General features: G+C 41.5%; 2 protein-coding genes across 6 annotated transcripts in view; both read right to left on the minus strand.

Moving 5' to 3' along the window:
* Positions 1–197: 197 nt before the first annotated feature.
* On the minus strand, positions 198–6836 carry rad51 (RAD51 recombinase). Of its 2 annotated transcripts, none has more exons than XM_041976116.1 (10): positions 6751–6836; positions 6291–6384; positions 5266–5403; positions 3640–3757; positions 3480–3571; positions 3088–3182; positions 1483–1596; positions 1279–1408; positions 867–988; positions 198–796 (listed from the first exon to the last, which is right to left on the minus strand). In XM_041976116.1, exons 2-10 carry the CDS (start codon positions 6366–6368, stop codon positions 673–675), a joined length of 1011 nt encoding a protein of 336 aa, XP_041832050.1. In that variant the 5' UTR covers positions 6369–6384; positions 6751–6836; the 3' UTR covers positions 198–672. The 2 variants fall into 2 exon arrangements, with proteins under 2 accessions (XP_041832050.1, XP_041832049.1); XM_041976115.1 differs by lacking the exon at positions 6751–6836 and adding an exon at positions 6521–6537.
* A 1664-nt stretch (positions 6837–8500) lies between these two features.
* Positions 8501–13041, minus strand: part of cenpe (centromere protein E) — a 42310-nt gene continuing 37769 nt past the window's right edge. For 2 of the 4 annotated variants that reach the window (XM_041975927.1, XM_041975926.1), the window contains exons 47-48: positions 10201–10565; positions 8502–8856 (exon numbers count right to left, since the gene is read on the minus strand). In XM_041975927.1, coding sequence (XP_041831861.1) covers positions 8777–8856; positions 10201–10565 — 445 coding nt within the window. In that variant the 3' untranslated portion in view covers positions 8502–8776. Of the gene's footprint in view, positions 8857–10200; positions 10566–13041 lie in introns of all 4 variants that reach the window. The other 2 variants (XM_041975928.1, XM_041975929.1) reach the window with 2 other exon arrangements.

Consider the following 13041-nt stretch of genomic DNA (forward strand, 5'->3'; position numbering starts at 1 on the left):
TGAATGTGTGACCTGTGTGAGGTGTGCATGCAGCTCTCTAGTGTGAAAAGAGGAACTCCCTTGTTGGTCAGTTTGGGATCACGTGTTGCCAGATGTCTGGATCTTCTCGTGGTAACCGCGCTCCCTCCAACCTGAATCCAACCACCTTCTGCAGAAGCTCGTGTCCTTTATTTCGCTCTTTCAGTGACTTCTGAGACTTTCCAGTAAAACAGGTTTAATCGTCATGAAGCAAATGTACAGAAGTTCCCAGTGAAACAGAAAAACTGACAGCAGTTCTAGAGGAAAGTTTTACTTAAAATAAAAAAAAAGGCTTTCTCTGAAACAAATCTGTCAGACACAAAGAGACTAGAAAAACACAAAAAACCGAAGTCAAGTCTATTTACAAGATTATTATTCTCCACTTCATGGAGGAAACCGCACGTTGAACCAAATAAACACTTGTGATGTTTTTTGTGATAAAGATTTCAACTACACGAAACATTTCCATCGTGTGATCCTCTGATAAATGACCAGCTTTAGTCTGGCTAGTAGTTTTAATTGTTTAGTTCAACTCTTATCTGATCCACCAAGATCCCAAGGGACAGATCTGGATAGTCTTGAGGTGTTAACCTGCATCAGATGGTTCAGTCCAGGTCGGCAGGCATCAGCGGCAGCAGGACCTCCGGCTCCTGCTCAGTCCTTGGCATCGCCCACACCATCAGCGTTAATAGCAAACATGGCCTCAGCCTCCGGCAGGCATGGCGAGTCGTAGATTTTACAGATCCTGGTCTCCCCTCTGCCCTTCCTCAAGTACAGCCTGCAAGGATGTCAGATTTTAATCAGTCACTTTTAAAAGAAATCATGATATCTCGGGGATAAAAACTCACCGTGTGGTGGAGGCGTGAGCCAGAATGTTGCCACCGATTGGTTTCTTGGGATCTGCTGAAAACATGGCCGCCCCATCCACCTGAGCCACCACCTGGTTGGTTATCACCACGGCAACACCAAACTATTGTGGCAGAGGTCAGATGAAACAGTGAAGTCAGGCAGCAGTTCTGAATAAAAGAAGTTTGTTCTGTTAACGGATAAGTGAAAAAAAGCAGAACTGTGTGTTGATAACCAGCGTGATGCTGTGAATCGTGTCCCCGAACACATTTATCCGTCCACGTCCACTGGCTTTCAAACATGCTTTTACGTTTTATTCTAGTGTGGTGTCATTAGTTTTTTACTGATTTTTATTGTTTAGTTTTACTGTGTTTTATGTTGTAGTTCTTTTGGGGGGAAACAGCAAACGTGCACCTCGTCCGCCAGTCGTAGCAGCATCCGGAGGAACCGGCCCAGGTGTCCCTGCCGGGCCGACAGCTCTCCTCGGCCCGAGTAATCCGTTCTGTACAGAGCTGTAGCACTGTCCACAATCAGGAGAGCGTACCTGAAACAGGAGAAGTGTTTGCATGCTGTGCTTTTGCTGGAATTGTAAACCATTTTTCTTTGGTTGTGACGGACCTGGATTCGGCCATCATGGCGGACGCTTGATACAACAGCTGAGTCTGATGGTCTGTATTGAAGGCTCGGGCGTACGCCACGTTGTCGAGAACATCACTGCCCACCAGGCCGTACCTGATCAGAAAACAAACTGCAATGATTTATAAATTTCATGAGCCCATATTTCTTCCCAGCAGAAGATAACCATAACAAATAAAACTGAGACATTTTACATTTTAATGGAAAATATGAGCTCATGATGAATCTGATGCAGCAACACGTCTCTAAACAGTTCTAAGAGAAACAGAAGGCTGGAAAAGGCTGGTTTTTTATTTTACAAATAAACAGGAGCAACATTTGGCAATAAAGTTATTAGCAACAGGTCAGTAACATGACTGAGTATAAAAGGAGCATTTCAGAGAGGCAGAGTCTCTCAGATGGAAAGATGGACAGAGCTTCACCAATCTGAGTCTAAAAATTGTGGAACTATTTTAGAAAAATGTTCTACAACTTTAAATTGAAAAGATTTTCCCATCATCCACAGTGCAACATATAAAAGAATTGAGAATCAGATCAGAAGGAATCTCTGTGTGCATGGGACAAAGCTGGATGCTGGTGATCGTCTGCATTAAAAGCAGACATGGTTCTCTACTGGAAACCACTGCATGGACTCAGGAAGACTTCCAGAAACCACTGTCTGTGAACACAGTTCACCCTGAAACCCATAAATGCAGGTTAAAGCTCCATCATGCAGAGAAGAAGCCAGATGTGAACAAGATCCAGAACCAGCTTCTTCCGTCTTCTCTGGACCAAAGCTCATTAAAATGTTCTGAGGCAAAGTGGAAACCTGGATGAAGATGTGAAGTAGTTTGTGGAAAGCATGGACGGCGTGTCCTGCAGACTAAAGAGGAGAGGGAGCATCCAGCTTGTTATCAGTGGACAGGTGAAGAGCTGCATCTCTGATGGGATGGGGCTGCATTAGTACCTATGGCGTGGACAGCTTCCACATCTGTGAAGCTCCATCAATGCTGAAAAGTACGTGGAGGTTTTAGAGCAACATCTGCTCCCATCCAGACAACGTCTCTTTCAGGGAAGACCTTGCAGATTTCAGCAAGACGATGCTGAACCACATCCTGCATCCATCACAGCTGCATGGCTTCACAGGAGAAGAGTCCGACTGCTGGACCACCTTTTTTTAAAGTAAGTTTATATACACACAAATGTTTCTGTAAAATTTAAATTTATATAAAAGCATGTCCACATATTTCTTTAAAGCATGTTTCAGCTCTGTTGTGGACCGCTGCCTGGACCACCGCTTACTTATAATAGGAATCCTGCCGTTGTTGGATTGGCAGTCTTTATTCACCTTGTACCTGAAGGTGTAGCTTCATCTGGAAACAGAGCTGATCTCTGGCCTGATGAGGCTCTCTGAGGTTACAATGCTGCCAAAGGTGATGTCTGCTAATCTTGCATCTGATACTCGTGTCATGGAGGCATCTTTGTGAGCTCAGCAAAATACAGAAAAATCTCTGAGGTTTCGGCCGTCTGAGATCTAAGATGCTCAGCACCCACAGCGACATGAATTTCGTTTGGCTCTAAGCTCTGAACCTGCATGCACCGACTCACCTCTCAGCTACAGCGAGGAGCCTCTCTGGTCTGAATGTTCCCTCTGTGTCGATGTACATGGCTTTACCTTCTCCTCCTCCCTGATCAATTGGTAGCTGTGGACACAAACACAAATTATAGCAAAGAAGCTATTTTCTCCTCCAAGAAACGAACATGAAGCCCAACGCTGACTGGCTGAAAGACATGAGGGTGATAAATAAGAAGGAAGCTCTTCTAGACAAAAGCTGCACTACACAATCCTTATTATATAACACTTATAACCACAGCAGAGCAAAGCTGAAGCACCAACAACACAATCACAAGTATGAGCAGCTCATAGCTCAGAATGACTTCTCATATTTCTGATTACTGCCTTCAAGCTGCAGCAGAAAACCATCAGATCTTCACCTGACCTGACAGGTTACAGCAAGAGTGTGGCACAGCTGGGTCTTCCCTGTCCGAAACTCTCCAAACATCTCCGTTATGGAGCCCGTCTCGATCCCACCTGCATGGACACATTGTGTTAACACGTTTACTGTTGCTCCTCCAGCTCGGTGGCGACATGAAACCCACCCTGCAGGAGTTTGTCCAGCTCCTTGGAGCCTGTAGAGATCTGGATAATCTCAGCTCTCCTCTGGTGGAATTCAGTAGCTGTGGTAAAGCCCATAGGAACGAGTTTGGCAGCTTCTGTCTGAAGAAAAGAGAAAGATAATCAAACCATTTGCTATAAAATTAACAAGATTTTTTTACTTTTTAAAATGTAAACAGAAGCTGGAAAGAAGTTGTTTCTGGATCCCTGAACTTAAACTGCAGAGAAAGAGAAAACCTGGATTTCTTCTGACAGAAACCTGAACTGTATGAACGTGCACTTTAAAGAGATTTGGTAAAAAATTAATGGAAATGATGTTCCTAAGCTCCACAGCTGTTCAGTCCCCTGAGTTCCTTCACATTGTTCATGTGGAAATGTTCTAACTTTCACTATGAAACATGGTCCTGAGTTCTACTGCTTTTCTCTAACCTGTCCATCATCATGACAGCAGGATGATGGTCTGGCTGAACAAATTTACTCTACCGAGAGGAGCATTTTGGTTACAGGGCTTCCCTTGAGTCTTAAATGCTATTCTTTCTTTTTGTTTTAAAATGTGTTTTTGCTTACAACTGCTGGACCAGAGAAACAGAAGGAAAAAGGTGGATAGAGGAGAAATAGGAAGTGAAGAGAAAAAAGGAGAACAAAACAAAAGCTAGAAAACAAACCACAGCAACTGCAATCAAAGCTAAACAGGGAAACTAAACAGCTGCAACACCTGAAAAGAAGCAGGAAGCATCCTAAAGAGAACACAACAGACCGTCTATAGAGAAGAAAACTGTAAAAAGACAAACAAACACTCATGTAAACATGCATTCACCTTCCCAAACATACATCGATTGTTCACCCAGGCATCCCGCATACACGCCATACAGTACAAGGGTGTCATCCCTCTCCGGCCCACTCAGGCTACTCTCCACCCACCCAACAACCTTCCACCCTACCCCCACCCATCCGCCCAAAACCCCACCCACCTAACAGCCACATCTACCCACCCACCCTCTCAACAACCCTACGCAACCTTTTTTACGATGTGATTTCAGCAAACATTTGAGTCTTTGCCGATCTCCATCATTTTAGATATTTTCCAAACACATTTCTTCCTGGAAGACGATGGTTCCCCACTAGCCTTCCAGCCAGTTCTTAAACCAGTTTTAGTAGTTTCTACATCTTATTTCCATAATCTGACCTATCTGAAACAGATTAACATATTTTCCACCATCACAGGATGTGTCTTCGCACACGACTGCATCAGTTAGGGTTAGAGAAGTTGAACAAACAAAAAGCTGGAACATCATCATCCATGCAGGAATTATCTATTGAGTTTTGACCCGTTTGCTTGGTGAAAACCAGGTGGTGGCTTTTTATGGGACAAGCAGTTTATTAATCTAGTATAAACTCAATTTGATACATGCACTCTTTTAGGGCTAATTTAAAACCATCCACTAATCTGAAACTTAAATTAGAAATGCCACTGTTTGAGTTAAGTATGAGTATTAAGTAATACTAATTATAAAATTTTAAATAAGATTGAGCCACAATCGTGTTAAACACAAACATCTGAACCACGGCTCCTAAAAAGACTTGAAGACGTTGAAGATGTTGCTCCTTACTAAAATCTTGTCAGCTTTAGCCTCACTGATGCCTTTAATGTTGAGCAGCTCTTTCTTGGGTGCGTAGGCCACAGCTTCGATGGTGTGGAAACCTGAATCCTCCAGCTTTTTGATGTCACTGGCACTGATTCCAGATTGCTGCACACAAAAATGTAAGAGAAGATCTTGCATCAAATCACTGGGAGAAAACTTCAAAAACGTAAGTTAGAAGATGCTTTTATCTAAAGAGTTCTAAAAGTAGGGAAGCTCGAATGTTTCAGAGAAATCAGAAATACACATAAAACGATAAATTAACCTGAATATATTGAAATTAAACAGAGCGCAGCTGCATCCAACATACATTTACATACATATACATTATTGTCATTATACAATAACACAGGGGCGGCCAACGTCAGTCCTCAAGAGCCGTAATCCTGCGGGTTTTCCATGCATCCCTGCTCCAACACACCTGACTCAAATTAAGTGGCTCCAACAGCCTACAAGGATCTGTACTATGACTCATTAGTTCTAGTCAGGTGTGTCAGTGCAGGGATGCATGGAAAACCTGCAGGATTGTGGCTCTCGAGGACCAACGTTGGCCACCCCTGCAGTAGCAAGTAGCAAAGTGTGGGTGTTCCACCCAGCTGCTGTGCACAGTGGCATTAGAAAATATATTAAAAGAACACAATAGAATAATAAATGAGAGGTTTCTGGCTGTTTTGCAGTCCGAATGTTACAAGGAAAAAGCTCCAGTAGTGATACAGAGCCAAGTCCAGAGATATTTTGATCACATGAAAGCAACTTGCTTTTTGTTTTACCCTTTAGGAAGGTGTGTAATATGTTGTGGCGGATCTGGGTACACTCAAACGCACCACTAGATTTCTTTGTAAATCCACTGGCGTTGTAAAACCTAAATACTATCAGAAGGATCAGATGCTCCATTACACCCAGCTCTCACTTGGATATATTACGTTTTTCTCTTTGCAGAACTTAAATAATTCAATGTGCTGCAGAACGGAACAGAGTTGACTGAGAAAACAGACCTCCAGTCTGCACAGAGGCTGGGGCCCGTAGTTCTCCTCCTCCTCCGTCTCCACTCGTGCCTCACTTCTCATCGCCATGTCGGAATATTTCAGCCTGGACAGCAGAAGGAAAGCAGTCAAAAATCACCAGTAACCAGGAGGAGTGAGATCCTTAGTGGGGTAGTGAAAACTTTATAGCGAACAAATGTCACAACAGCAGTTTTGACATACTGGAAAAGTACACAACTCACAGCATTATAATAAGTCAAAAATCCATCGTGGTGCAGTTTAACTGTCTGTACCGTTAAGGTAAACAAGTTTGCACATCTTATTAGCTTAGCATTAGCGCTGTTTGTAAATATGCACGCGCCATTTCAAACAAATACAACCGTCAGATACAACCGTCAGAGCTGAACGAGTTCAATACGTGTTAATACGTTCACTCCGTTTACTGTCACCACGTTAAACATGAAATACCTACCTAACTACCTGCAGGTCTCACCTGCGTCCTGCCGCCTTGTTTCCTTCAAATACAGCTGCGTGCTAACCAAAGCTCCCGCGCACGGATGAAACGGAATGACGTCATACGTATGCGTCCAACAAACTGGTGTGGAGTGTGAACACATCACTAACCAATTCAATATAAATAATATTAAGAAAGTAAATAAAGTTATTTACTTAAGCACTTTTCAAATGGAAAGTGCCGTACCTAAATTTGTTATTTAAAAAGTTTATTATTATTACTATTTGCTTAAATTGATTTATGTACAAAGCACTTTCCTCTTTTTATTTTCTCTCTCTCCATCCATTCCCCCTCCTCCTCTCCCTATAGATACACATTTACATACATACATATACATATATATATATATATATATATATATACATATATATATATATATATATATATATATATACATATATATATATATATATGTATATGTGTATATATATATATATATATATATATATATATATATATATATATATATATATATACATATACATATATACACATATATATATATATACACATATACATATATACACATATATATATATATATATATATATGGATGGATTTTTTTTTAAAGTAGTAAATTTGTTAGTTGCTACCAGGGGGATGTAATTGTTTTATTTCTACAGTATTTCTCACTTTAACACCAAACTGGTGTTAAATTTCTAGAAGCCTTTGTTTTTACAAATGGCTCCTCTACAACAAACTCTGTCTAGAGGACCAGTCCTTCAAAATTTCAGAGATTGGGTAAGGAGGGTATGGATGAGAAACACCACGTGACCAAAGTTAAACCTGAAAGAGCCGAAAGCTCCACAGCAGAGCTGAACTTTATGGAAGAATGGACAGAAAATGTAATCAAAAGGCAAGTGGGAGACTCCCAAAAAATCTGAATTAAGGTCCTCTGGTTTAATGAGACAAAACTGAACTTTTGGGGCATCAAGTAAAATGACATCTACCAACTCAACATGTCCCAGCACGAGGTTTACTTGTTCTCAGGGGTTCAAAAAGTGGAATGAGAGGCAGAACCTTCAGTTATCAGAGCCTGCAAAGTGGAACCGGGTCCCAGTATGGCTTCAGGAAGCAGACCAGTCTACCTTTAAGATCAGGATTCACACTTTCCTGTCTGGTAAATCTTAGATATGTCTTGGTGACCCCTTAACCATCCCTTGAGTTCTGCTTCCATAGGCAGAGGTGGTTGACCCCTCTTTCCTGTTCTCTCCACCCCCAACTGGTCCAGAAAGATGGCCGTCCTTCCTGGTTCTAATGAGGGTTTTCCTCCAGTGTCCTCATGCAGCCCAGGATGGAGGATTGAATCAATAAACTTTGATTCAGCCTCATCTTTAGCTAGGCAATTAGTTTTTTTATGGTTTTATATATAGTTACTATGAAATGAACTAATGGATTTAACTGGATTATCAGACCACAATGACTTGTATTGAACTGGCTCCAGATGACTTGGCATTGTAAAAATGAAGCTAAACTACCAGTCAAAAGAATTTAAAGGGAAAAGCATGTCCAAACTTTTTACTGGTAGTTTAGATTTTAATGAACAAACCTGAATTTCAAACTACAACATCTGGAATCAATTAACTTTAATTCAAATTAAAGTAATTTGCCTCCATAGAAATTAAAAAGCATAGTCCTGTGGAGTCTAAGGGTTAGGGTTACCCTGTAAACAGAACGTGGACCTGCAGTTATGGTGGAGGTCTTCATTAAGAACCAGAAAAGCTCAAACCCATGCAACGTTGAATCACTGAAAATGGTCAGTGTAATGTTAACTAGGAAATGTGCAGTCTCAAATATGATCCACAAAAGCCCGTCTACTGAGCAGACTATCCAGAACGCTGCAGTTGGTCCGTGTGCTCAGGCAGCATCTCATCTTCGTCCTGCAGAAACGACGTCTGAAATCTGACAGACGAGATTTCTTTGTCGAGAAAAACTTTATTTAACTATGAGAAAAACAATTTAAAATCCTGCACATTAAAATATTCTACTGGTTTTTACACATTTCTTCTTGTTTTGGGGAGAGAGGCCACAGTTCCTCCTTTGGGTCTGCTCCCACTGCTGCATCTGCAAGAACAAACATTGTTTTAGAGAAAGAAAAACTCAAGTGACAGAATCCTGCAAGTAATAAACAAAAGTTCATGAAGCTGGAGTAAAACCAAGCAGCAGCAGGCAGATTCAGTTTTAAAATTCTGCTCTTTTAGTGGTGCTTTAGTAGCAATAAGTTTAATATTAGAAATTAGAGACAGAAAAACTGGTCAGTCAGAGCTGATCGCTGGAATATTTCTAATGATAGAGCTCATCAGTTCATAAAAACAAGGATCTGAAAACGTGTTTTTTTTTTTTTTTCAAAAAACAGGTTATACGCAAAGAGAATAGTGCCTATATAACAGATAACGAGGACAGTATACTGCTGTGGATGAGGTCATGTATGTAGCATGTATGCAATTGTAGCATGCAGGTGTCAGGCTGTGATTGGTGCATCTTCTAGCAGCTCATTAGGGATTGGCTTGTGGAGGACACACACATGAAATGTTCAACTCCAATTCAAAATAGGTTGGCCAGTGATTTCACCAGAAGTTTTGACCTTCAACCTTGCCCAAGCACACAGAGATTCCTCCTGATTCTTTGAATATTTTATTGATATTATACACTGTAGAAGGTGGGATCTTTAAAGTCTTCACCTTTTTATGTTGAACATTTTTCTGAAATAGTTTCACAATGTTTTAGACTCAGTCTCAGATTGGTGAATCTCTGTTTCTCTTTTCACCCGAGAGGCTCTGCCTCGCTGAAATGCTTTTCATACCCAGTCATGTTCCTGACCTGCTGTCAGTTAACCTGATTTTCAAATGCTGCTCCTGTTTCTACCAATTTCTCTTCCAGCCCTTTGTTTCTCTTTTTACGACTGTTTAGAGACGTGTTGCTGCATCAGATTCATAATGAGCTCATATTTTCCATTATATGTAAAACGTCTGTTTCACCAGCTATTTTTGATCTATTAGGAACAAAATATGCATTAATGAGACTTTTTGATCGTTACAATCCGTTTTTATGTACATTTTACACAGCATTCAAAGTGTTTGGCTTTAGAGTTGGAAGATGTGTTACTTATCTGTTCACCACTTTAAACTCAATTTCCATGATCATTCTTTCATATTTACATGTGGACATGTTAGTTTGTTTTTAAAAGCCCTAAATCTGGGTGCTGGTGAAGCTACATCTACCCACCCCTCTCACAGTAAATGCTCAGTGGCTGCCCAAACACAGCAATAGTTCTTACCGTCCTCCGCATCAGTCTAGTCAGAAACATCGGAAACTACGGGTATAACAACCAACCCATGTCTTTCTGATATTAAGGATTAAAATAAAAACCTAGCATAAAATGCAGGTCATACTTCAGGTGTAGCCTACCTGGAATGATGCCAAGGCTGGAGTTATCGAAGAACTGTTTGGGGCAGGTTCTGGACAGCACCTCGGAGCTTCCCCCCAAATCAAAGAATCTGTTCTTCTTGGAGCCGAGCAGCGAGACCTTTGGGGAATTCAGCAACTTCACAGGAGACTCTAAAACCTTTTTAGGGGAGTCGAGGATCTTCTTGGGAGTAAGAAACTTTTTAGGCGGGCTGTGGAGATGGACAGAGTCTGAAGTCATGGCCAAGCCTCTCTTGGTGGGAGTGTGGGGTGATGAAGGCTTTTCCACCTCAGCTTTGCTCTTAATCTTTAGGTTTATGGCTCTGTTCTTCCACTTGCTGATCTCTGCCTGCTGACTGGACACCAGGCTGATGAGACAAAGGCAGAAGCAGATATAGTGTGTATATATTATATATATGTTATAAACACTGCATACTGACTTTGACTGGACCTCTATTTAATCTTTAAGGTTTTAGCTGGGTTAGGTATCGTCGTCTCCGTCAGGAAAATACTGGCCACAGTCACATGGTGTTTTTGATTCAGAATAAAGTATTCAAACTTAAAATAATTCACAATTAAAATCTTCTTCTTTGTGAATTGAGATTTACAGGGAGAACGCGTTTAATCGCCTTTATTTAATTCTGCTTAAGATCCAGGGGTTAGGAAGGGTTCAGACTGGGCGGGGTGGACGTGACATATGTACATCTACCAGGAGAAAACAAACTCCACTTCCTGCTGCTTTTTGTTTCGTCTACAACATGGAAGACCAGGTAAAAAAAAACATTTTCACTTTGATTTTGATTCTAGTTTTGAAGCAGCAGCTCGACACCACCATCCTGCTTCACTTCGGTCAGCTGAGGAGGAGACGGGAGGTAGAGTACCGTTGTCATGGAGACAGGACGAGGGAACGAGCATGCGCAGAACGACCAGAATTTAGAGCAGAATGAACATTTACACGATAAGAATTATTCTGTTTGGATTTAACAATCAGAATAAACCAGGCACTTAAGTTCGGATCCAAGATTAAGTCTGAATGACCAGTTTAATTTGGAATTAGGTGTTTACATGGTCATTTCATAAATAGGATTTATGTTTTATTCTGAATTAAAAGGGAATTAAAACTCGTGTAAATGTGGCCATTGATTACTCAAAAATCTGTCACTAGTGTTGTTAAAAAAAAAACGATGTTTTAAATACTAATCTATTCTAAAATTTAGTATTTAGTTAGATATTAATTAGCACGGGTATCGATACTTAATGCCACTTTTGTGTCTGCTGGTTCACGGAAAGGACCAGCCGTCTACCCATTTTAAACCGGCACTGCAGCGGCCAGCCTCGCCTCTAAAGCATCTGCCTGAAGGACCCATTGTTTCCACTGAGCGGTTCGGTACACTGTTATAAGAGGGGCGCATACAACCGATCCATACTGCACCATGTATGGACCCCTTCCACTGTAGGTCCATAGAAAACCGCTACGGTACGGTTAAGGAGGAGCTGGCATGTATGGACTGGATTGGCGGAAGAAAAACGTTACTGGCCACGACAAAAGCCAGTGCGAAACAAACAACGTTGCCCTTCAGCTCATGGCTCAGGTCGACATTGGAAAGATAACAGGAAAAGGAGTAAGGTCTGGTCGTACAATGCAGCAACTGTACAAAGATCCAGCGTCACGTTTGTCGGCGTCACACTAGTACGACGCCACGCTAGGCATTCAGTCTAAACCCCGCAAGCCGAGTGGAGGTCCGACTTGCAGTGGGAAAGTTCACTGAATGGGCTGGACCATTCAAAAACCGGCACGGAGCGAACTGCTCAGTGGAAACAGGACTTTAGCAACTTGTTGCTATAATTAGCAAGTTTTTTAGACCTCTTTAGCAACTTTTTTGCGACTAGTGGCAAATTTAGCTGCTTTTTCTGGTTTTATTGGAGACTTTTGATGTGAAAACGTCTATTTAGTAAACGACACCGCGGGCCCCTCCATCGTCCAGAAGCACTAACAAGAGGCTCCAGTCCAGCCTGAAAATGAACTGACGAAGCTGCTACTGCTACTGTACACACCCGGGCTTACAGTCAGATATTAATGTAGACCAGTGGTCACCAGACTACGGCCCCCGGGCCGACTCCGGCCCGCCACCCCTTTTTGACCGGCCCCCAGCTGATATTTATAAAAAAATAATCATAAAAATGAACTGTTTACATTTGACGAATTTCCCACGCCTGTCATGCCTGAGATAGCAGCATCAGTCGGCAGACAGCGCATGCAGGATTCGAAGGATGAGAGGCGGGTTGGCGGCTCAACAGAACGTATTACTTCGCCAAACCGAGATCAACCGGACTGCTGTCCGAGCAAGCTACAAGGTCACTTACTAGCTACCCATGGAAAGCCGTTTATTGGTGGGGAATTTGTTAAGGAGTGTATCCTTGCTGTGGCCGAGGAAATGTGTCCCGACAAAAAGGATGCGCTCAACGCGGTGAGTCTCTCAGCAACTACTATTTTACTGGTTAGTTATTCAATTGCTCACATTATTATTTTAATCTTATTTTAATTTATTTATATTAATAGGCCTATTTGTTTGACCTTTATTAAATGCTGCGCAAAATTATTGTTTGTTAATTTCAACAGGCCTACCTACAATATACTTTGTACTTTTTCACTTTTGCCATTGTCAATCACCTCGACTAGGCAGATGTTTCTTATTTTGACAGCTTTGATGTTATTCTTATTAGAAAGTAAATAAATGGAATATCTGTGGTATTTCAAATCAAAACAAAGTGTGAAGACCTCAATTACTACTTTTAGAAAACACCAGTAAAGATAAACCAATAAACATCAAACCACTGCAATCT

The sequence above is a fragment of the Melanotaenia boesemani genome, chromosome 22 (assembly GCF_017639745.1).
Source record: "Melanotaenia boesemani isolate fMelBoe1 chromosome 22, fMelBoe1.pri, whole genome shotgun sequence".
Lineage (NCBI taxonomy): Eukaryota > Metazoa > Chordata > Actinopteri > Atheriniformes > Melanotaeniidae > Melanotaenia > Melanotaenia boesemani.